We start from the raw sequence: 25,038 nt of genomic DNA, 5'->3' as shown, positions 1-25,038 counted from the left end.
CATAACTTTCATTACAGTATATTGTTATAATTGTTTTATTTTATCATTAGTTATTGTTAATCTCTTACTGTGCCTAATTTATAAATTAAACTTTTCATAGGTGTGTATGTACATATAGGAGAAGATATAGGGTTCATTACTATGCATGTTTTCAGACATTTGTTGGTGGTCTTAGACTGTATCTCCCATGGATAAGGGGCAACTACTGTAATACATGATCTCTGCTTTTTTTTTCACTGTGTTTACATTTATGCTGAGGGAGAAAAATAGAGGGTGAGTATAACCACAAGGGCCTTAGCACAAATCAAGGTATTGGTACCAAAATTTGGTATCAGGTTATGCTTCCTAACCACATGCTCACAATAAAAACAAACAAAAATTTTTTAAAATGCTTCATTTGGATGACAATTGTTATAAGGGAAAGCCCTTATGCAATTGTTTTAGTTGCCAGCTCAAAGAGCCCCTCTTCTCCTGTGTAACCATTTGTATTTTAAAGAATGTCTAACAGAAAAACTATGGTTACTCAGACTTGCGTATTTGGCAGACATCTTTTTGAAAACAAACTAAGAAGGGAGACAACCGGCACTAACTGTTACCAATGATAAAATCCAAACATTCCAGGGAAAAAAAAACCAGAATTTTAGAAAATTTGTATCCATGACCATGAATTTGGACAGCTTCCCAATATATAAAGTTTTCTGATGAGTCTGTTGGTGATAGTAACAAAAGTGATTCTTGATGTTTTATAATGAAATCTGTCAACATTTACAAGTTCTTTCATAACTCAGTGAACCAATATTTTCAAATAACCAATTCATGTTATTATAAAATGAAGCTTGAATGAAGATCTGTTAAAAGTACAGAACATGGGCGCCTGGGTGGCTCAGTGGGTTAAAGCCTCTGCCTTCGGCTCAGGTCATGATCCCAGAGTTCTGAGATCGAGCCCCAAATGGGGCTCTCTGCTTGGTGGGGAGCCTGCTTCCCCTTCTCTCTCTCTGCCTGCCTCTCAGCCTACTTGTGATCTCTGTCTGTCACATAAATAAATAAAACCTAAAAAAAAATTGTTTACAAAGTGCAGAACATGTCATTTGCAACGATGTAGATGGAGCTATAGAGTATTCTGCTAAGTGAAATAAGTCAGTCAGAGAAAGACAAATACCATATGATCTCTCTCATATGTGGAATTCAAGAAAGTAAACAGATGAACATATGGGAAGGGGTAAAAGAAAAAATGCAGAGAGGAAAACAAGCCATAAGAGACTCTTAACTCTGGAGAAAAAACTGAGGGTTGATGGAAGGATGTGGGTGCAGGATGGGCTAATGGGTGATTATTAAGGAGGGCACTTGTGATGAGCACTGGGTGTTGCATGTAAGTGATGAATCACTGAAGAAATGAAAAAAAGAAAAAGAAAAATGCAGAATAAATAATTGGGCTTAATATAACAGAGTATGAAAAGTATGTTGATGTGGTACCAGGTTCCACATTACAATTAACGTTGAAAAACCATCTCTCATCAAGTTTTGATATAGTACCAAGGAAGAATATCTCTAATTACCTGAAAAGGCTATTAAAAAATCCTCCCTTTTCTACGTACATCTTTGTATGTGACTAGATTTACTTCATACACTTCAATCAAAAAAACAGATTGCAACAGATTGTGTATAGAGCCGATATGAGAATCCAGAAGTCTTCTAAGAAGCCAAACATTAAAAAGAGATTTGCAAAACTATAAAATAATGCAGCTCTTTTCACTAAATTCTGTTTTTCTTTTGAGAAAATAGGGGTATTTTTCATAATAATTACATTATTTATGTTATCATGTACTGGATTTGTTATTCTCTTTAAATGAATTACTAACCACATATTTTCAAATTCCTTAGCTTTTAATACAGTTAATTTTAACAGAATAAATATCTACAAGTATAATTTCAAAAGCTCCATGGGGTCCAACAAAAAGAATGTAAAGGGTCCCAAGAATATGAAGTTTGGAAACCAGTGTCTTAAAGCATCCCTTAGCCTCCCGTCATTTTTGGTCAGACTCCTCTCAGTGAAGACTATCTTAGGCATCCACCTGCAGTATAATTTTTAAACTAAATACCTATATTAGCAACTCAAAGCACGAACATTAGTGAAATATTATCGTTTCCCTTTAAGTAGGTAAAAACGAAATGTACTTACATGTTCTGACATTTCCTTTCCACACCTATGTTCCATTTCACACACCTCTGGGCAAGACCACAACTTCCGAGGCCTCTTTTCCCTCATCTCCTCCCATCAAATCAGACCCGTGCTCTTTATCACACTCACTACCTAAGTTATCAGCCTCCCTCTGGGCCTCGCCACTGCCTCCATTCACCTCCTCATCTTTTCTGAGCTGAATCCCGGCTTCCTCATCGCTGTCTCAAACGTCCAGTACTTTTTCCACCAATCCGTCTTCTTTTTTTTTTTTTTCTTTTTCCAACAATCTGTCTTCTAAGCTGCTGTTATACAATTATCATTACATCACACTCCTACAGTCAAATCTGTATAAAAACATTTTGTCGTCCTTTGGTGCATACCAGGCTTTGAGGTGCTTGCTCCTATCCACATGACTTCTGTAGTCCTTAAACAAGTATCTGTAAGAACACTCTTATCCACCCTATACCACACCTCTGAGCATTTGCACTCCTGTAGCTTCCTCCTTCCACCCCCCTCACTCCCCTTCGAAACCCATGCCCACCTGACCGCATCCTACTTGTCTTTCCACACCCAGATCACACATAAACTCCTGCATGAAGCCTGCTTCAGCACCCCCTCCCCTATAGGTACGTATGACACAGGCATGGAATATTGGTTTCATCCACAAGTGGCAAAACTACAAGTTTATCCCCCCAACTAGACAATGGGCTATCTGATGGTAGGCTGTGTCTTATTCATCAAAGTATCTTGGTTCCAGGTCCAAGGCCGGCACAGAGTATTTCTAAAATCTGATGGATGGGGGCATCTGGGTGGCTCAGTGGGTTAAGCCTCTGCCTTCAGCTCAGGTCATGATCTCAGTGTCCTGTGATCGAGCCCCACATCGGGCTCTCTGCTCAGTGGGGAGTCTGCTTCCCCCTCTCTCTCTGCTTGCCTACTTGTGATCTCTCTCTCTCTGTCAAATAAATAAATAAATCTTAAAAATATATATATATATAAATTAAATAAAATCTGTTGAATGAACTCCCCATAGAAGTTAGTCTACTACCTTTTCCCATAAATCTCATTTGAGTTCTCAAATTTTTCTCTTCCTGTCTGTGTCTCTATACATATAACAAACACAATCACTCTATATGGATGTACGTGTGTATTATATGTATTTTTTATTTTATTTTTTTTAAGATTTTATTTATTTATTTGATAGAGTTCACAAGTAGGCAGAAAGGCAGGCAGAGAGAGGGAGAAGCAGGCTCCCCACTGAGCAGAGAGCCTGATGTGGGGCTCGACCCCAGGACCCTGGGACCATGACCTGAGCCGAAGGCAGAAGCTTAACCCACTGAGCCACCCAGGCGCACCATATGTATTTTTTAAATAATTTCTCTATATCTGTTCCCCATTTCAATGATGCTGATTTTTTTTTTTACTTTTTATTTTAGCCAAAAACTAAATCTTAGCTTAAAAAATATTAAAGATTTTTTTCTTTTACATTAATTAGTTCATTAGGATAGCCTCATTAGAAAGACAGAATTAGAATTACATGGTTTGAAAAAAGATACAACTAATTTGCTACTTCTATGCATTAAAGGATGATGATGCTTTGGGCAAATCACACTAAATTTCCTCATTTTCTCATTTTCCTCAATCCTTACATATAAACTAAAACAAACAAACAAACAAAACACCTACATCAATTAAACTAATAAGAGAGCTACGAGGAGAAAATACAACTGAAGTAAAACACTCTGATATTATAAAACGCTTCAAATTTAGAGTAAGTAAAGCAAGCATCTCTAAAGAACTAATATGTGAATGAAAGCATGCAAAGTGGAAGTCTGATCTATGTTAGGAAGACAGGCAATAGAACATCTGAAATCATATATGTATTTTGGAAAATGTCCATGAATTTGTTTTAAATATCCTGCCATTATACACATATTTTTGCATGTAACTGAGTGGATATCTATCAAACCACTACATTTATATATGAAAACTTTTCCCTGCAGTATTACTTTAATAAGATGGAAACATTTTAGTAACAGTGTATTTAACATGGCAGTCTTAAGAAATAACATGGGTGAAGCCACAGAATCTGACAGTGTGTGCGGCCGGGGGAAAGGCCAGTGCCCAGGACATTCCCTGTTTGGCTACTAGAAGTCTCATATCCTGAAAAACCCAATAGTCTTGGGCAAACCAGGATAGTGGTCACTGTAGTGTAGGGACTTTTCTCTCACTTATTTGGGGAGAATTCCCCTTCTGTATGTTTTAAAGCAAGTATTTGAACCACCTCTTGGAATAGCTGAGCCAAGACGATTTATTATCCTGACCAAAGGTTAGGACAGGCAATTGCATATAGTGTTCCAGAAAAATCTACTTCTAGAAATGAAACTGTGGGAAGGTAACTTAAAGCACCAAAAAAGATAAATAAATTTAGCATATCCAAGTGCAGCCCCTTTTTTAAAAAGTATTTTATTTATTTATTTGACAGAGAGAGAGATCCCAAGTAGGCAGAGTAGCAGGCGAGGTGGGCAGAGGAAGCAGGCTCCCCGCCAAGCAGAGAGTCCTATGCGGGGCTCGATCCCAGGACCCCGAGATCATGACCTGAGCCGAAGGCACAGGCTTAACCCACTGAACCATCCAGGTGCCCCCAATGCAGGTACTTTTATGATACTAGCTTTAAACATCTGCATGGAGAGCTTAAAAGTGCAAGCGGTTGGCTAGCATTTTTAATAAACTGGCTCTGATTTTTGTAGCTTAGCATGAGTACCCTTAACATGACATTGACTAGTTATGAGCAGAGGCTTGGCAATCAGGCAGGCTTGGATTCAAATCCCAGCTCTAACTTTGCTGGCTGGGAGACTGGAGGACTTGAGAGTTTCCTTAATCTCTAATTCTTAGTGTCTTTATTTTTAAAACAATCTCCACAAGATAGCTGTAAAGGTTAGGAGACATAAAAAATGTAAAATATTTAGTATCTGTGCCTGGAATATAATAAGTACTAAAAAACAACCATTGTATTGATAATATGTTTTCACTTTTCACTGAGTATTATGGCATTATATCAATAACAACCTCAAACGAATTAAAAATCATAGTTCCTTATTACAACTAAGCATCCATGAGACAAAAAAGAACTATCATTAATGATATAACCATTAAAAACAAAACAAAACAAAATGACTTATTAAAACTCTAATGGCTAAAATGAACCTCAGGAAATGACCTTCATTACATTTGCCATAACTGAGCAAACGTGGTCTTTTCCCTCCTCAATCTCAATAACCTGAGCAGATTCAGGACATACACAGGTATTACCATGAACACACAGGAGGAGAAAATTGAATTTTTCCAAAAACTGAGAAGGAATAGTAAGAAAACGCTACCCAGGTAGCTAAATAACAATATACTCTGAAAAAAAGAGACAGAAGACATTGATTTTGAGTTGTGCTTTTCAGAAAAGCCAAAATAAATTACTGGGGAGACACTTGAACAACTCAGAAAAGCTAAAAGAAATTATTGGGGAGACACTTGAACAACTCATTCAGCACATATTTCCCACCCTCCAACCCCCACCCTGCACCCGACTTCATTTTTCCTGATTTAATAAAGTAATTGAGAAAATAGAAGCCTGAATTCCCAGGTTTGGCAGTGTGGCTTGCAGTCACTTGAAAAAGAGGAAATGGTCATTCCATGGTAGCTATTAAAAACTGGGGGCACCTGGGTGACTCACTTGTTAAGCATCTGCCTTTGGTTCAGGTCCTGATCCCAGGGTCCTGGGATCGAGCCCTGCATCAGGCTCCCTGCTCAGCAAAGAGTCTGCTTCACTGCTTGTATTTCCTCTCTCACTGTCTCTCTCTGTCAAATAAATAAATAAAATCTTAAAAAAAAAAAAAAAGAAGAAAAGCTGAACAAGATGATACTTTTAAAAACATCAGTTAAGTGGTAAAACAGAATTATGCCCATTAACACACTTTAGTATCTTTTTTGATATTGTGTATTATAATTAAACATACTAAAAAGCTTTAATTTCTTTTTCTGTCTTCTTAAATCTGTCATACAAATATTGCTGATTCAAAAAGCTTCCTCAGTAGCAAAAAACTGCTGCTGTGGTCTTGAACTAAGTGTTCAGAAAGGAATTTAAGGGAAGGGATGTATGAAACACCTCCTCGTGCTTCTCTATATACATTATCTCATGAAAAGGCACAATAGCTTCATGAAGTCATTCAATAAAAATAAAAAGAAAAGCTCAGAGAGATTAAATAATTTTCCAAGATCACAAAACTAATAATAACGGTTATGCTAACTAATATTTTTTGAATTACATCCTCAATTCACAAAACCTGAAGGTGGATGTCATTATTACATTGTTTTAAAAATAAGAAAATAGGGGGATCCTGGGGTAAGCTTCTGCCTTCAGCGCAGGTCATGATCTCAGGGTCCTGGGATTGAGCCCCACATCGGGCTCTCTGCTCAGCAGGGGCCTGCTTCCCCCCCCCCACCTGCCTCTCTGCTACTTGTGATCTCTCTCTCTCTGTGTCAAATAAATAAAATCTTAAAAAAAAAATAAGAAAATAGAAGTTAAGTAACTTGTCTGGAGTCACACAGCTGGCAAGTGAATAAGATAAGTTTAACCCACATGATTGGAGCCCAGAGACTGCCTCTTGGTGTTGGCTCCTTCCCTCCCCATACTCTCGCTCTTAAGAGACCATCTAGTTCATCCTAGGCAAATGAAAATGCTTAGTATACAATTCTGCATAGAACTGGTGCTCAATGAATATTATCATTAAAGTGAATCTTTCTGGGCACCTGGGTGGCTCAGTGGGTTAAAGCCTCTGCCTTTGTCTCAGATCATGATCCCAGGGTCCTGGGATCGATCACCAAAACGGGCCTCTGCTCAGCAGGGAGCCTGCTTCTCGAGACCTCTCTCTCTGCCTTCCTCTCTGCCTACTTGTGATCTCTGTCTGTCAAATAAATAAAATCTTTAAAGTGAATCTTTCTTATTTTTTCTAAGAAATTCAATACAAAAAGGAAAATGCATTTAGAACATAATAATTTCCTGTCACTTCCTTTTCAACTGGAATTTCTAAATGATGATACAATGGAAGTATTATTCAGTATTATCTCATTTATTTATCCCAGAAATATTCAATGAGCCCTGGATTATGAGCATACCGATGAAAAAAGGAAAGAAAGAAACACAAAGACATTGACCATGGCATTAAGTATTAATTATCTGCTGGCTAGGAGTACTTGACAGGGCCCCAATAATTACCAGTGGAAGCGATCTCTTTATTAACTGAAATCCAACCCAATTCTTTTATTTGTTTTATTTGTATTTATATTTCACTTGACTTTATTTAGTCCTCACAAAACCTGTGTGAGGTAGGTTTCCCAGCCCACCTTCACAGATGAAGGGACGGTCATTTGTCATTTAGCTTGCTCAGGCTCACAGAATCTCTGTCTCCTAACCCTAAACCCAGCACTCTCTCCAAGAGCTGACAATTGCTTCTTAGTTTCAAGGATTCAGAACCTATTGCCAAATCAGAGTCTTCAGACATGAGCCTGTTTTCTGACCCAGAATCATTAAGTGAAAGAGAGACCAGCATTCCAGGAGGAAAGACATTACAGTAAATGCTATGACAAGTATGTAGGTAATGGGACTGTAAATGCTTCCCTAAGTTAACTATGGCCACTTATTTAGGTAATTGTACACTAGTGAAAGTGGGATACCTTTTGACCATGGTTGGACACAGAACATGAGCTGGCAATGTTAACCAGGGGCCTCAAGCATTTACATGGCCTTAGGATCATGGCCCGGGTCTGGCCCACAATGGATCCACTGTGTCCATGGACCCATCCAAGTTCCTGATATTTCATTGGCTCACCCATTCATGGTGATGGGTATAACCCTCTACATTGTTCCTTGGCCAATGGGGTATAAGTTACCATAGTGGAGAAGGCCAAATGAAAACCCTATAACATCACCACCAGACAAGACAAATCTCAAGTCCTACCTAATTAATTGAAAATCATGGATTCACAGAGGTGGGAGTGGGGGGCACAGTTAGTTCTCAAAAGGTTCCAACAACATAGCCAAATCAAAAATAACTTTACAGGTTGATAAAGCTCCCTCCATTGCTGGAGAAATTGAAATTTATTTATGGGAGTTAGCTAATATTGTCTTTTTCTTTCTATGTATCATTAGATATTCTTCCAACACAATCAAATGCATATAATTCTTAGACATTGCAAACAGATTTTTTCTTCTTAGAAATTTATTTTTATCTATAGGTAATGCAAATGCTATGGTATCACTCACTGCTCATCAGTTTTTAAGTCCGTAACAACTTCATATACCTTGGTTAACCTTGAAACCATGTGGAGGAGGAAAATCCCAAGAAAATTTAAATGTGGAGTCCAGAGTTTGGGGAAAATGCCCAAATCATATCAATGGCATTATCATTCAATTTTCTATGTAAAAAGGGATTTATCCTAAAAAGAATAATCCAATATTCATGCATAAACACAAATACCTACATTTTTATTTTTATGACTTTAGACAATAAAGCAAAATGATTATTCAGTGGAACTCTCAGATTTTACACAAGAGACTAATGTATTTGTACCCACAGTCCAAAACTATATTAAACACTACAGGAAATATAAAATAACAAAAATGTACTGCATCCTTTCAAAGAACTAACATGGAATTCAGGTCTCAGCAGTATTAGAGTATGTAGTTAAATTTAAAATAGATTTCAAGGACTGGAAAAGCACCAAAAATAGTTAGAAAAATGTGAAAGATATTGGTATCTGGTGTCAAACTGAGTGGATCCAACCCCAAATCTCCTAGTTATATAGCTTCAGTTAGTAATTTCCCTTCTCTGAGCTTCACTTTCCCTCTCTGTAATGTGAGTTCTTATGAAGATTAACTGAGGTCAGAGAAAGAATTCAGCACAGAGCCAGGCACATAGGAAGTATTCCGTGCATATTAGCTGTTCTTATTTCTATTATGTATTATTCAGGAAACAGTTCCAAGTGAAAAAGAGGAATATCACTCGTCAACAAAATTTGGTTCTTTCAGACACTAAGAAAAACTTCGGCAGTTGGCATCATCTTTCCAAATTCCCTACCAACAGCCCCTAGGAATAATCTGATGAGGTTGAACATTGAATACAATTAGTATAATACATCACAAAGGCATCTGCCCCAAAAATGTCCTCGCAGGCCCCGAGCCCTCTGTTTTTCCTCTCCTGTAACCAGGATCATCATCATTTATCCCCACCAATCAGTTTTTCTTCACTCTTGTCTTATCTTTTAAAAAAATTATTAATAATAACAGTAACAGTAATAATAATAATAATAATATGTTTTAAAATCTACTTTTTACTTCTGTGGTAACTTTGCGATATGGGCCCTGGAAGCACAGGATGTTTGGAACACAAACAACTCAACAGAGCCCTGCTGAACCAGCCAATATGAAAGGGACCACTCCCTAAGTCAGTAAGAAGTGCTGTTAGTCTCATGCTCCCGCCCCTTGCCTTTTTTGTGCTGTGCCGAAATGAAAAACCTTCTTGAGCCTTGCAAGAGAACATAATGTGCATTGATAAAACATGTTTATGCTTTCAAATATTTTGATTCACTGGGAAGACATGTTACTAAGGCAGTAATTTTTAGTAACATGTCATTGAAAGTAAATTATTTTCAATCATTTTCATGCCGCATATTAACTGAATAATAAAACTGACGTTGGTAAAATGATGTTTAACTCTTGAACCTTAGAAAAAGTATAGTGACTAGGTTTCTTACCTACAACAATGCCATAGGAAAAAAACAGAAAGTAGATATTGGGGGCAAAACTGCTCAACATCAGGCCTCCAGCTACCATGAAGCCACTGAAGATTGTCACAGGTCTTGCTCCAAAGGAGGAGACACAGAGGCTGCAGACAGGACCTAAAATAATAAATGAAACCTTAACTTATTTAACAATAACCTCCTTCCCACAATCATAAGATCCATCCCATCATAAATTCAAAATGATTCTTTCCATCATACAATAACACTAAAGTAAACATCTACCGTGTGTTTACTACGTGCCAGACACTCTGCGAGATACTTCATATAAACAATCACATTTCATTTTAATCTCACTGCAGCCCAGGAAGGTAGATACTACCTCATTTTTTGATAAGGAAATTAAAGTTTCCAGATAGTAAGTTTCCACATAGTTAAGAAATGGGCATTCTGGAGTCAGACCTTATTCAAATTCGAGTTCTAATATTTGCTGGCAATATGATCTCAGGCAACTGTTCTGATCTCTCTGTGCCTCAGTTTCCTCATCTGATGACTGTAATGACTGTAATGACAGCACCACCTCATAGGGTTACCATGATGATAAATGAGAGCACAGATGTCAAGCTGATCCCAAGGCCTGACACAAGGACGTCCCCAGTCACTGCCAGTTCTTCAGTGATGAGAACAGCAGCAGCCACCAGAATAGTAACAGAAGAAGACGTAAAAACCCATGCAGTCTGACTCCTGAGTCCAGCATCTTATCCATCATATTATGCTGAGGATTTTGCCCCCTGTATGTTCCATGCATTTTTACTACCCAGCGCTCCTTTCCAGCGCAAGGGTGATCATACACTGATGAGGAAAACAAGCTTGATGACTGACTGAACACAACCAATCATGACCCTATAGAGGGATGCAGGGGGTGGTTATTCATTTCCTAGAGAATATTCTGGCAGGTGAGGCCAAATGGAGAAGCACCCCCCCCCATATTCCAGTATGAGTCCATCAGTACCACTGTCCTACAGTCTATGTGCAATCCAGAATTTGTGAGAGGAAGTACACTGTTGAGTGACAGGTAACAGTGACATTACCTGGATCTTATGGAAAAGTGGGTGACATGGATAACCATGGTAAGTAATGGGACTTAAGTGATAGTGAAATTCTCTCCCACTAGAAGTGTACCTAGAAAGCACCTACAACTACAGAGCTGAGCTTATCAGAAATGAAAGGACATTAAGGATTATTCAGCCCATTAGTCTCACTTACATGGAAGGAAACCGAACCTCAGAAAGGTTGTCTAAGTCCATGGCAGAAGAGAGATCCCAGGATTTAAAAGCAAAGAAAAGCACATCTTAATTAAGTTGACAACAACCTTTCAAGATACAAATTATTATTCCCAATTTTTAAAAAATACAGTCACCAGGATGGCTAAGGACAGACAACAGTAAGTGTTAGCAAGGATAGGAAACGATGGGACCTCTTATAAAGTGCTGGTATTGTCTCCTGAAGCTGAATATAGCATATTGTATAGCCCAGAAAGTCTGCTTCTTTGTATATACTCTAAAGAAATTCCTGTACCAAAGTATATAATGTTCATAGCAGAACAATTCGGAGTTGCCTAGAAACCCAGGTGTTCATCAGCAATAGAACACAGAAGTGAATTCTGGTATGGTCATACAATGGACTATTATATGGCAATGAGAACGAATGATCTGTAGCTACACATAGAGAAGTATCTCATAAACATATGTGGAGAGAAAGACAGTCAACACAAGAAAGAATACCTTGTATAATTGCATAATTTGCAAAAATAGGCAAAATTACTCTACGATTAGAAGTCAGGATAATGGTTATCTTTGGTAATGGGTAGGAAGTTTAACCAGAAGGGGGCACAGCCCCACTTCCAGGGTACTACCAACATTCTGTTTCTTGATGTGAAAGTGCTTATTACATGGGTATAATTTGTTTTGTGAAAAGTTCACCAAGCTGTTCTCATGATATGCACACTTTTCTGTATATATCTTTCATTTAGTAACCTCAAACAGAGAAACGAGTTTCATTGTTAGTAAGTGACAGAGCCAGGATCCAGCCACCCCAAGTCCAACATTCCTGCCAATACCAGAGAATCTCTCAAGTGCATACTTAAGACCAGGATATGACCACTGAGATACCACAGAGCTCTCAAAACGTACAGCTCTCCCAAATTTCTCCCTGGTCATGAACTGGCCCCTGACATTTCAGGCCTTCTGTGAAAGCCGCTACGGAAGGGCAGACTGATACAGTTATACGACACACAGAAGAGAATACTCCGTGCCAGTGTTTTAAAAGGAAAACCCACTTGAAAGATCAAACTTATCCAGTAGTTGAGCTGTCTGTATACCCAATGAGAAATACTTAGACACTTCAAAAATAGAAATGATTTTAAGGGTCAAATTTCATAAATGGATGGGTGACATCATAAAAGCATGATCCTTCCGTGTTGTTTACCAACCTCGTTGACACTGAGAGTTAGTGTCAACAAATTCAACAACACAAAGGAATTAAAACACAGAGATTATTATTATTGGCATACCTGAAAAGTTTCAAGTTCCATCCTCAAAGACTGTAAATCTATGCTCTTTGATGCATGATAACTCCACGAGGAGATGCAAAGTATGGGAAACTAGGGGTGTCGATGAAGGGTAATAATTTTCATAGCATGTACAATTACACTGTAACTATTACATGCTAAAAAGTACATAATTATTATCAGTTATGTGATAAGTTCATAAATCATTTGGGTCTAAATACATGATTCTTTGAAAAAAAAATTAAGCTCAGGGAAGACATGAGCAGAATTTCTTTGATGAAAAGAGCAAATTGAAAACTCTTTTTAAAAATTTCTCTACTTTCATACTGCCATCTGCTGTTTACTTAGAAAAATATCTTGGTCTCAGAGATTTAAAACAGAATTTTAGAGCTGAAAGAGGCCTTGGATAGAGTCCAAACACCACATTTTTAGAATGATAAAACTGGAACTCAGAAAGATCCTGCAATTTGACCAAGAATCCATAGCCAATCAATGAGAGGGCTAAGGCCAAAGTCAGCTTAGCATTCTTCCCAACTGAGAAGTATTTCAAGTGACACCTAAAAATCAAAATATTAGTAAAAACTCCAAGGTACATTTGTTAATATCTTACAGCTTAAGAGGTCCTATGAATTTATGGCAGATGAAAATGTAACATCCATGCTTGTTTTGGTGTTTAAAAGTTCAGAGCAAATTATTTTATTCTCATCCTAGAACCACAGTATTTCTAGATTCTGTTTATATGGATTTAAACCACAGTAGCCCCGTATTTCATCAATAACAATCAGGGCAAAGTATAACTGGAATTGACCACTAAGTCACATCTGCAAGACATGACACACTTACGTGTTTAGCTCTTAGTAATAGCAGGCAAGTTTCCCAAGATGAGAAACCATAGAGTACTCCTCAGTGCTGGACGAGTTTCAAGAGATAAATACAATGGAAGGACAACTCTCAGGGGAGATTACTTACAACGTTTCAGGTCTTGTACTTTACAGAAGGCGCCTTTGGAACAAAAGTTAGTTTACTCATAATATGAGCCAGTGCTTCCATCTATGGAAAGTTGTAAAATTTTAGAAAAAAAGGAAGAAGGAAGCTTCATCATCTGTGTGCCAGTTTTTAATTTTAACAAGCAAAGTCAGTTTTTAAAATGCAACAGCCTTCTATTATCTCTGCCATTTCATTTAAGAGAAAGAAGGGATCTTTTAATAAGGAAATAGTGAGAATACATCATTTGCGAATAAAATGGAAGATAGTGGGAAGATAGTGGGAAGCTAATACACACCAAGGATCAATGCCTTCATATTCATTTTGCCTTCAGTGAAAATGTTTCTCGAAACTACAATTGTGTGTATACTGGTGTTTGGGAGACATTATTACTATTACTACATTCCGTCTGGGAGATTAATGTTGACAAGTTGGGGGAACTGAAAGTTCTTTAGTCCTTGGCTAAATGCTAAGTGACGGAGCCGCCAGTCAGCACAGAATGGTCTCAGGATGGTAGATGGCGGTGCGGGGCACTAAGAGGGGAACAGCTCTCTCCTTCTGAGTGTACGGTATTCAGGGCTCTTAAAGATATTCTATTCTCCTAGCAACATTTTTGGCACAGTGGGGACACGTTCACTCAAAAAAAGTAAGAACCTGTATGTTGGGAAATAACCCTACAAACTGAGGTAAGGAGCAAAGAAAGTGAGGAAGATAAGGATGGGATTTTGAGCCCTGCAACCTCGTAAGTACAAAATGAAACCAAAAACATAAAATAATTTGTTACTAGTCATCTGCAAATCAGACTGATTGAGGTAATTTTCAGCCAATGAAGGGAATAAAAAGGGAAGTGAAAGTGAAAATTCTAACTGAAAAAGTGTTTTGTTATGATCACGGGTGAATTAAGAAAATGAGAAGAATGAATTATTATAAGGAAGTCAGGACGATCTACAAGTAAGTGGTGAAATTGTTTCCTTCAGCCCTCAGGGTAATTTAGGAAGAAACAACAGAGCTACATTTTTGCTGGCTGTTCAAATTAGCATGGAGGAAGAATGCATTTCTTAAAATTTTAAAGTATGTTGGTAACATTATATTTAGGTCTGCATTCATTAAACGAAAAACTAAGTATTTGCTCACTGTCATCCCTTCACTATTTACCAAGTGTCCTCTCGAGCAACTCTACACAATAGAAATACAAGGACTCGGACATGTGAGTCACATATGGAACTCTAAACTCCCTTGTAGGCACATTAGAAAAATAAAAAGAGGTAAAATTAATTTAAGTAATACATTCTATCTCACTCAACACATCTAAAGCCTTATCATTTCAACACTGCAATATCATTAATGAGACATTTGATATTCTTTTGTTTTATAGTAAGGTTTTGAAATCCAGTGTGAATTTCTTACACTTAGAGTACATCTCAATTTGAACTTGCCACCTTTCAAGTGCTCAGTAGCCATACGTGGTGGGTGGCTGCCGTGCTGGACAGCACAGCCCTGGAGTCTCATATCATGGCAGAAGCACAGAGAGGAGGACACACAATCTAAGACCTAACCCAGAAGACAAAATAAACACACAAGGGTTCAATTAAAATCCAAGGTCACAGACAAGAGGCACCAAAAGAAAGGCTCAAATCATGTGTTTAGGGATTTCAGAAAAGGGAGAGCGCCATGGGCCAAAAAAAAAAAAAAAAAAAAACAAAAAACCACACACACAAAAAAACTGAGCCTTGAACTGGGCCCTAAAATGTGGTTATGTCCACAAAGGGATGAAAATTCTAAATGGAGGAAAACCGAAACATAATGTGGTTTTCCAATTTGTCATTATTATAAGATAGCTTTGGGAAAGGAAGCATGCCTTTTGGGAAACAAATCACTTCCATGCACTTATTTCTCCTAAAAAGTTTCAGAATCCCAAGAGTGGTCAGATGGCGAGGCCTACCGCACTGAAGCCATAAGTAGGCTGACAGCACAGTGAGAAAAAAAAAAAAAAATTGAGCTGTGACCAGGTTGTATGCTGCCAGCAGAGCAAGCATTTCCTAAGAGAGCAGATGACTGAGCCAGGAAAGTCTCACCCCGATACCCACAATGCAGGGAGCCCAGCAAACTCTTGTAGGTTCTCACCCCTTGTTCCTGCTGAGACCAGAATTTCAAGTTCATCTCCCTAAAGGAAGAGAAAGGCACTAAGGAGCCAAACCCACTCAAATCCTTGATCATGCATACGGCTGCCTTGCTTGCTGGTTGGTTTGCTGATCTATAAAGAGCACAGAAAGCTTAAGCAAAACCTGGAGTTATTCTCACCAATCCTGGAAGTGCCTAGCATCCTGGGAACTGCCCGATGCAACAGAACCCTTGTAGGAGGCAGAAATTCAGTCCTACTTGAAGGAGTAACAGTGCCTGGGAGTAAAATCGTCCAGATATCCTCTAACACCACTCTGCCAGCACTCACAACTCATTCAGCAAGGCCAACTGGCGATGCTGAGTCACTATATTAAGCTGAGCATAGATTTATTGACTTATGATCAGTTTGCAGGCCTTTGGAGAAATTAAGGAGAAAAGGGAGGGGAGAGACTGTTAAATCTGCTTAGAGCACAAAAATAGAAAACAAAAGGTCTCCCGGCTGTTTCAGCAACACTCTTGTCTGAAAAACGGCCCCACCCTTCTTGAATTTGAAGAATGACGTCTAATCGAAAAGTGTTTGAGCTCATCTGAAAACAAAGCAGGGCCACGATAGCCCCTGAGTTCAGTTAAGTTCCTTCCCTCCTGTATCAGTCACATTTCAACCAGAGAAACAGAACCAGAAGATGTGTGTTGGGAGATTTATTGCAAGGAACAGGCTCATGAGATTGTGAGACCCGGCGAGGCAAGTACAAAACCCATAGGGCAGGCCACCAGGAAGGGCAGCTTGACACTCTCTGGCACGGCTGAAGCTACAGCCTGAAGACGTAATTTCTTCTGGGAAAGTACATTTCTGCTCTTAAGTCTTTTTAAATGTACTGAGTCAAGTTCACCCAAATTATTTAGGATAATCTCCCTTACTTAAAGTCCGTTGATGGTGAACTTGAAGCACATCTGTAAAATACCTTTACAATAACACGTACACTGGTGTTTGACTAACTGGGGAATACAGGCTAGCCAGGTGGATACTGACCATCACATCTCCCAATGCAAGGCCTCCTTCTGCAGCTGGATTTACTCTACCTGGCGTACCTGCAGTGCAGGCTGCAGGCCTTTGCATAGAGGGACTTGGTGTGGATGGCCTTCTCCCTGACAGCCCACCATGCACAGCCCATCCTCCCATCTGGCCCACCTAACAACCCATCTCTATAAAACTCCAGACATTGCTTTGCCTTTGCATTTTCGAAGTCTGAAATTATCAGTAAGCCTTTTTTCTCTCTCTTCCCTGAAACTAAAATCCCTGATAAGCACAGAGGATAAGCTTTGGAATCCTGAGCATGGAGGAGATACGGATGTGTGTAATGGAGGTGAGCTCGTTTACTATATAATCCCAATTCCCAGCTTTATTCAACGCAAGGATCATCTGGATAAGCAAATAATTCAGACGAGAGGAAGAAGTATTTTCCTCTCAATTGCTCGAGTTTCAAAGAGAAGGAATGAAGAATTAAGATGATGAAAAATGTGAAGTAAAAGTGCACGTCTTGCATGGTTCGAATATTCTACTGTTAGCTACTGTCCAAGTCTAGGTTTGCCAGAGAAAAGGGGTGGGCCTTTACATTTGAGATGCTCAGGCACAATCTTACCAAAGTTCCAGTTCTCCCTCCAGTCCATAGCCCAGAAATATCTTTGTCTCTCATTCTGAAGGGTCCCTTTCTTTTGCGGCTTCCACAGTTTGGTCTGAATTGCTTGTTAAAGTAATTTTTATTTGTGGCTGATTCTTGTCCTCTAATAGCCAATATTTGTTGAGCACCTGCATCTCAGCCATACCAAGCACCATCTCCATTATTCTACACAACCATCATAGAAGGTAATACTTTTATTGTCCCCAGTTTAAAGATGAAGAAATGGGTTGGACACGTTAGCAAAACTGGAGCCTGGGGGACCACTGTTCCTCCTAGAGGATGTGCTTTGTCTTGGGCGTCATCTTTGTGTGGGCATCTTAGGCTCTATATCTTAAGGACAATAATGCCTACATCAGTGCATTATTGGGAGGATCAACTAAGATCAAGTAAGTGGAAGTGGCTGGTATTGAGCCAAGCACACAAAAGGGTGCTTAGTGAACGTAAAGGACAAGCACAAGAACCACAGAATTTAGATGTTGCTTGGCAAAAGTACTTACTCTTCTGTGCCTTGCTCAGTTATAAAGCTTCAGACATTGGATCACAGAACTGAGGATGACATCTACTATGTTTTCTCTGGACAAAACTGGGTAAAGGCAATGATTCATGTTTCTCAGATATAATATAGCCCGCCTGCATCATAATCATCTGGGGAGCTAGTTAAAATGAAGACGCCCATGACCACCCCTCCTCCCCCCACCCCACTGCACTGATAGGTAGGAAATTGCCTTTTTAGACAAGCTTGAGTAATTTATATACATTCCTGAATTTAAAAGCAAATACACACACACACATACATATATGTATGTGTATAAATCCCATCTTTATCAAAAAATGTATGAATGTAAATATATATACACATATGTATACATTATATTTTATCAAAAAGATGCAAGGACGTCCATTTTTGTGGGGTTTCTTTTCACCAGAATCAGAGTCAGTGGACACTATTTTTCATGTTTTATATAGCATGAACAGTGCTACAACCAAGCAGAAACCTACAGTAGCTCCATTTACAAGTAAGTCAAAGCAAATCATACATTGGAGAATTCTCAAAAAGGGCAAGATTGAAATCTAAGTCAAGAGGGTCTAAGCCAATGGTAGTTCCCAATTGAAAATCACTGTTCAGGCTTACAAAAATTCATGTATGTGGGCCCCATCATAGATTGACTGAATTAGAATGTCTGAGGGTCGAAGAGAGTAAACTTGATTGACTCCTCTGCTGCTGTTGTCTCAAAATTCTTAATTTTTAACAAGGGGCCTTGCATTTTTATTTTGCAGTGGGGCCTGCAAATTATGTAGCTGATCCTGCCGACAAATGAACAGGGTGCCCTTGAAGCAGAGGGAAGTTGGAGAAAGTGCAGAGCTGCAGCTCAGTTTGAGTCTCAGCCTGAGTTCTGACAACCAGGGCCCCATCCATCCCTAAGGAGCTCTCAGCTTCTCTGAACCCTCAACTCCTACCTGGACAGACTTTGTGAAAAAATTTGTTCTCTGAGTATGTGCTAACTGAGGTATATATCATTTCCATCATCCTTGACCCTTGCTGGAAGATGAGGTAATGGCATTTCTGTTTAACTTAGTATTTGCTAATAGAAATGGTGACTAATTGGAGAACATTAAAAAATTCTGTCCTACCGCAGACAAAGGGCTGATACCCAAGATCTATAAAGAAATCCTCAAACTCAACACCCAAAAAACAGAAAATCATGTCAAAAAATGGGCAGAAGACATGAAGACATACAGACAGACAGAAGACAGATACTTCTCCAAAGAAGACATACGAATGGCTAATAGACACATGAAAAAATGTTCATCATTAGCCATCAGGGAAATTGATCAAAACCACATTGAGGTACCACGTTACACCAGTTAGAATGGCCAAAATTAATAAGACAGGAAACAGGTGTTGGAGGGGATGTGGAGAAAGGGAAACCGGCTTACAATGTTGGTGGGAATGCAAGTTGGTGCAGCCACTTTGGAAAATAGTGTTGAGATTCCTCAAAAAATTAAAAACAGAGCTACCCTATGACCCAGCAACTGCCTACTGGGTATTTACCCCAAAGATACAGATCTAGAGAAAAGAAGGGCCATCTATACCCCAGTGTTCACAGCAGCAATGGTCATTGTCTCCAAACTGTGGAAAGAGCCAAGATGCCCTTCAACAGACGAATGGATAAAGAAGATATGGTCCATATATACAATGGAGTATTATGCCTCCATCAGAAAGGATGAATACCCAACTTCTTTATCAACGTGGCTGGGACTGGAGGAGATTATTCTGAGTGAATAAATCAAGCAGAGAGAGTCAATTATCATATGGTTTCACTTACTTGTGGAGCATAAGGAATATCATGGAGGACATTAGGAGAAGGAAAGGAAAAGTGAATTGGGGCAAATAGGAGGGGGAGACAAAGCATGAGAGGCTGTGGACTCTGAGAAACAAACAGGGTTTTGGAGGGGAGGGGGGTGGGAGGATGGGTGAACCTGGTGGTGGATATTAAGGAGGGCATGTATTGCATGGAGCACTAGGTGTGGTGCATAAACAATGAATCTTGGAACACTGAAAAAATTAAATTTAAAAAAAATTATTTCCTCTTCATACCTGATCATTTTCGAGAAATCAGTACTTGCAAACCTGTATATTAACATATCAGTTATCATCCTTTTGTACTTTGACAGCTTTGCAAACAATCCACGTTTTGAAAAACTCTTTCAAACAAATCTTGAGCAAACTCTTCCTGTTTCTCTTGAGTTCATAATGACAGTATTATTTTCATTTGTTTAGTTATGTTTAGTTATCTTATCTGGCATGACCAGATGATCCAGGATTGTTTTTCAAGTCTTGCTTTTAATTTAACAAGGTAATACATTAATTGGAAGCAAATGTTTTTGTTTTGTTTTGAGAAATCCCTTTTAGGGGTACCTGGGTGGCTCAGTTGATTAAACAACTGCCTTCCGCTCAGGTCATGATCCTGGAGTCTTAGGATCGAGTCCCGCATTGGGCTCCTTGCTCAGCAGGGAGTCTGCTTCTCCCTCTGACCTCTCCCCTCTCATGCTCTCTCTCTCTCATTCTCTCTCTCTCTCAAATAAATAAATAAAATCTTTTTTAAAATCCCTTTTAGAGATCAGGAAAGCCAACATACTCAAAGGAAAGTATGGCTAGTGTATTTTGTTTTCATGAAATCATTTCAGAGCTGAAAATTACCTTACAAATCACCACGTTCAATGTCCTTATTTTCTCCCTATGTTCCCACAGAACGGATTGTGATTTGTTCAATGAACCACGTCAACTTCGTAGCAATAGGAAGAGACTCCAGTGCAACTGACCCCAAACCATCCTAGCACACCTGTGCTTAGATAGTTCCAAGTAAATTACATGATCATTAAACACTGCTGCAGAGTTCAAACTATTAGTTCAGAAATAGAAGTGCCATATGATTTTCACCCTTTAAAGGTAAATTAAAACCATCTATTGTTCTTTCTAAAGATGACAGGAATCACATTATATCATATATAAACGTTTATGAAGAACATTACTCTTGGAGACATTATAAAAAACCTTTGAAGACAAATATATCACATCTACGTCATGCATAACACTGCATTAGAATTCTGAATAGCATCACCATTGTGAGATGGGACAACCCCTTGCCATGTCACGCTTCTCTTAGGAAGGGGACACAAATGATGTTCATACAATTTGATCACAGTATGCCTAAATTGCAGAGGACTAACTTTGAATTATACAGGATCTGCTTAGTACTGCCCGACATCACGTGGTCCTCTGGTTACCAGCATTCACTGGACATGCCTGGATCTATGCCCTCATCTCCCTGTGAGTCTCTTAAGGGCAGGAACAGTGTGTTTACTGTTCATCTTTTTATATCCATGATCTAGCACACTGACTGGCATATAACAGCAAATAAATGGATAAAGAGATGAATGACAATCTTCTAGATCCCTGTATTTTCACATAGATTTATTATAGTGAAAAGGTACTAAAATCTCAATGAAGGCAGGGAAATATGTTATGCTGAAAAAATATATACATCTCTTTCTATGCCTTGCACAGTGTTAGTGAGGCAGCAAATTTAATTCAACGATCGGGGACTGAGGAGAAGCATACATTCAGCCACTTACTTGCAAGCAAGCCAACTCCACTTGCAAGGGATCCGACCCAGGCTGTTTTTCCTTTTCCTTCACCAAAGATGTCCAGCCATTCTATGTACAAGACTCCAACAGCCAACGGTGATCCATAACACAAAAACTGAGTGAAAAAGGAGACAAGCACAATCACCCAGCCCCATCCACCATCAGGTGACTTTTTAAATTCCATCGTAGGTAAGAGATCAAGGACGTGTTCTTCTGTAGGTCCTAAGAGAAAAAAAAGGAGAAAAACATATTTAGAGTGTGGTAGGGCACAGTATTTTGGATTAAAAATATGTCCTCCTAAATTAAGTCATAAGTCTTTTTTAAAAATACACATGGAAAAGCATAAAATAACACTGACATATCAAGTTAACTTTAAAAAAAAAGGTTTTTTTTAAGATTTTACTTATCTATTTGACAATGATCACAAGTAGGCAGAGAGGCAGGCAGAGAGAGGAGGAAACAGTCTCCCTGCTGAGCAGAGAGCCCGATGCGGGGCCGAAGGCAGAGGCTTTAACCCACTGAGCCACCCAGATGCCCCAACTTTAAAATTTGTACTCTTGATTTGAGTAAAGAATACATCCACATGATTCAAAAGAAATTCTTTAATTGCAAAAAGGCACAGTTTGAACACCTTGTCCCCATTCACCAGCTTTGGTCTCTTGCCACATGTTGGCTTCCCCAGGAAGAAGATTCTTAGTAAGAAGAAAGTTTTGTAAAACTATTCTTTTCCATTGGAAGGTAATAGGCCGGAGAGGAAAAAGATAAGCAGCCATGTAGTGTCAAGGAAGGGGACTTCTAAAATGGGATGCCCTTCAGAGTTGCTCTGAGTTAGGCATAGAGAGTTGGCCCATCACACTCCCATGTTGGTCATTCACCAGGTTCAGGCCATCCAGGGAGTGGGCATGACCATAGGGGACGGGGCTCCCTTCAAATGAGGCAATCATTTCTGTAGGGCTGTCAGCTGAAGGCACCCTGCCAACAGTACTGTATGCAAGCTAGGGTAAGGAATCTCTCAGTCCCAAAGGAAGTCTGGAGGGGAACTGGCAGCACATCACAACACCCACCAACTTGAGTATCCTCCCAGACTTTCTCCATGAATGTACAGGAAATTTCCTCTTTTTTGACAAAAAATAGCATATTGTACATTCTATTCCAAACCTTGTCTCATGCCCTTAATATCCCCAAGATTTTTCCCTATCAATACATAGACAGCATCCTTGGTCATTTTTTTTTCTTAATTAAGCACGAAGTATCTCACTATATGGTTGCACACTTGTTTATTTAGTTACCAAATAGGCAAAACATTACACAGCCTTCTAGTCTCTTGAGGTGTTTGGCTATTGTTATAATATATTATCTAGATTATTATCTAGAACTATTATCTAGTTCAAGAATGAAAAAGAGGGACCAAAGGTATATAATCCACACCTACCTATTTCTCACCTAACTCCCATATCCTGCACAGGAAACCAGTGCTTCTTGTTTCTTTCATATCCTTCTAGAGTTTGTTTATGCATATATTGCTAACTCAAATATAGCTTTCCTCTATTTTTTACACAGAAAAATAGCATAATATATATGTACATATATACATATGTATCTGTATATGTCTCGCTTTTTTTCACTTAGAAAATATCCTGAAGATCTTTCCCATCGATGCATAGCGACCTTCCTTATTCTCTTCTTTGTGCTGTCCTGTGTTTCAGTATAGGGCTTTCTCTTAATTCAACCAGTTCCCTGTGGTTTGAAAACAACACTGCAGTGAATAACCTTACATATATACATATATCTTTTTGCATATATGCATCTCTGTTAGGTAAAACCTAAAAGAGGAATTGCTGAGTCAAAAGCTATGTACACTGTAATTGTAACTAGTATTACAAAATTGGCTTCAAGGGATTAAACCAATTTATGTCATCCCCGGCAATTTGTCGTGTGTCAGAAAACTTTTGGATTTTTGCCAATATGGTAACTGTAGAACAGTATTTCATTATAGACTTCACTTGCATTTTTCAGCTTTCCCTGAATGTTGTGTGTCATCTCCTAGATGAAAAGCCATCTGTAATTCCTATCTAGTTCTTGGGTATGTATATACGGGTGTATTTCGGGATTTTCCATTCTGCTTCATCGATGTGCCTATTCACTCACCATTAGCACATTAGTTTAATTACAAAGCTTAAGGTAATTTTAAGTACTCTATTCTTTTTGCTAATATTATAATTGGGGTTATTTATTTTTCTTTTGTTTGTGTGCGTAAAAGTTACTGATGTCTGTATGTTAATTTTGTGTCCCACTACCTTACTAAATTCTCTCGTTTGCCTTTGATGTTTGGACAATTCTCGTGGGTCTATACAATATATAATACAATAAAGTTCCACAATCATCTACTAACAGTAATAGTTTTACATTTTTATTTTGAATTTTTATACTTCAAATTTCCTTCTTTTGCCTTTGCATCAAACCGGGTATACAGGATAGTGTCAAATTGAGGGTCTATGTCTCTGTCTGGTTCCTAACTTAGTCAGAACACCTTCAAATGCCAAGGTTTAAATCAATTTATTTCACAAAATTAAGAAAATATATCTATTTCCCTAACTTTGAGTGTTCTTATAAAGAATGCTTAATATGTTTTATCAAATGCATTTCTGGTGCACAGGGAGATGATTATGATCTCTTCCACAGAACTTTAAATGTAATAACATCTGTACTTTCTTTTCTTTTCTTTTCCTTTATTTGTCAGAAAGAGAGAGAAAGCACAAGCAGTTGGAGCAGCAGGCAGAGGGAAAAGCAGGTTCCCCACTGAGCAGGGAGGCAGATATGAAGCTCAATTCCAGGACCCCAGGATCATGACCTGAGCCGAAGGCAGACATTTACGCCAACTGAGCCACCCAAGCACCCCTAAAATCTCTATTTTTCTACCTTGAACCATCCTTGAATTATTGGATTAAATCATCCTTGGTTCATGCACTATTTTGATTATATCAGCCTATTTGGGGGACAGGAGAAGGATTTTTTTTTTTAAAGATTTTATTTATTTATTTGACAGACAGAGATCACAAGTTGGCAGAGAGGCAGGCAGAGAGAGAGGAGGAAGCAGGCTCCCCGCTGAGCAGATAGCCCGATGTGGGGCTCGATCCCAGGACCCTGAGATCATGACCTGAGCTGAAGGCAGAGGATTTAACCCACTGAGCCACCCAGGCGCCCCAGGAGAAGGATTTTTAAATTGATAAGTGAGATTTTTCTTTTTGTTTTTAATTTTTACTCAGTTTTTTTTTAATCAAAGTAATATTTTAAAAGAATTTGAAAATATAACTTCTTCCAAAGTTCTAAAACAGTTTACATGGCTATGGATTTGGAGGGCCAAATCTCGACCTCCCTGCCCCCACAAGGCTTCCCACTTAATCTACACTTCCTATGTCCCTGTACCATGTCAGGTTTATAGTTTCAACAGTCTTCTTTGACCACAGGTTTTTCTAAGCCATTCCCTTGGCTGTTGTTTCATCAGATAATAGCTAAAGACAGTGGAAAATATCATTCAGCCATTCATGCACGTCCCTAATTAGATGGCG

The 25,038-nt window shown here is 38.8% G+C and overlaps 1 protein-coding gene across 3 annotated transcripts in view; it reads right to left on the bottom strand.

The window, feature by feature from the left end:
* The window catches only part of SLC16A9 (solute carrier family 16 member 9), a 52,583-nt gene that overhangs the window by 8,247 nt on the left and 19,298 nt on the right, over positions 1–25,038 (bottom strand). The window contains exons 1-3 of one of the 3 annotated variants that reach the window (XM_032842571.1): positions 21,458–21,542; positions 15,596–15,684; positions 9,983–10,126 (exon numbers count right to left, since the gene is read on the bottom strand). In XM_032842571.1, coding sequence (XP_032698462.1) covers positions 9,983–10,126; positions 15,596–15,680 — 229 coding nt within the window. In that variant the 5' untranslated portion in view covers positions 15,681–15,684; positions 21,458–21,542. Of the gene's footprint in view, positions 1–9,982; positions 10,127–15,595; positions 15,685–21,457; positions 21,692–25,038 lie in introns of those variants that run through there. The other 2 variants (XM_032842563.1, XM_032842580.1) reach the window with 2 other exon arrangements.

Source organism: Lontra canadensis, unplaced genomic scaffold (assembly GCF_010015895.1).
Source record: "Lontra canadensis isolate GAN:19392208 unplaced genomic scaffold, GSC_riverotter_1.0 scaffold3, whole genome shotgun sequence".
Taxonomy (NCBI): domain Eukaryota; kingdom Metazoa; phylum Chordata; class Mammalia; order Carnivora; family Mustelidae; genus Lontra; species Lontra canadensis.
The sequence above is the reverse complement of the archived record's forward strand: the minus strand, read 5'-3'. Positions and strand labels throughout refer to the sequence as shown.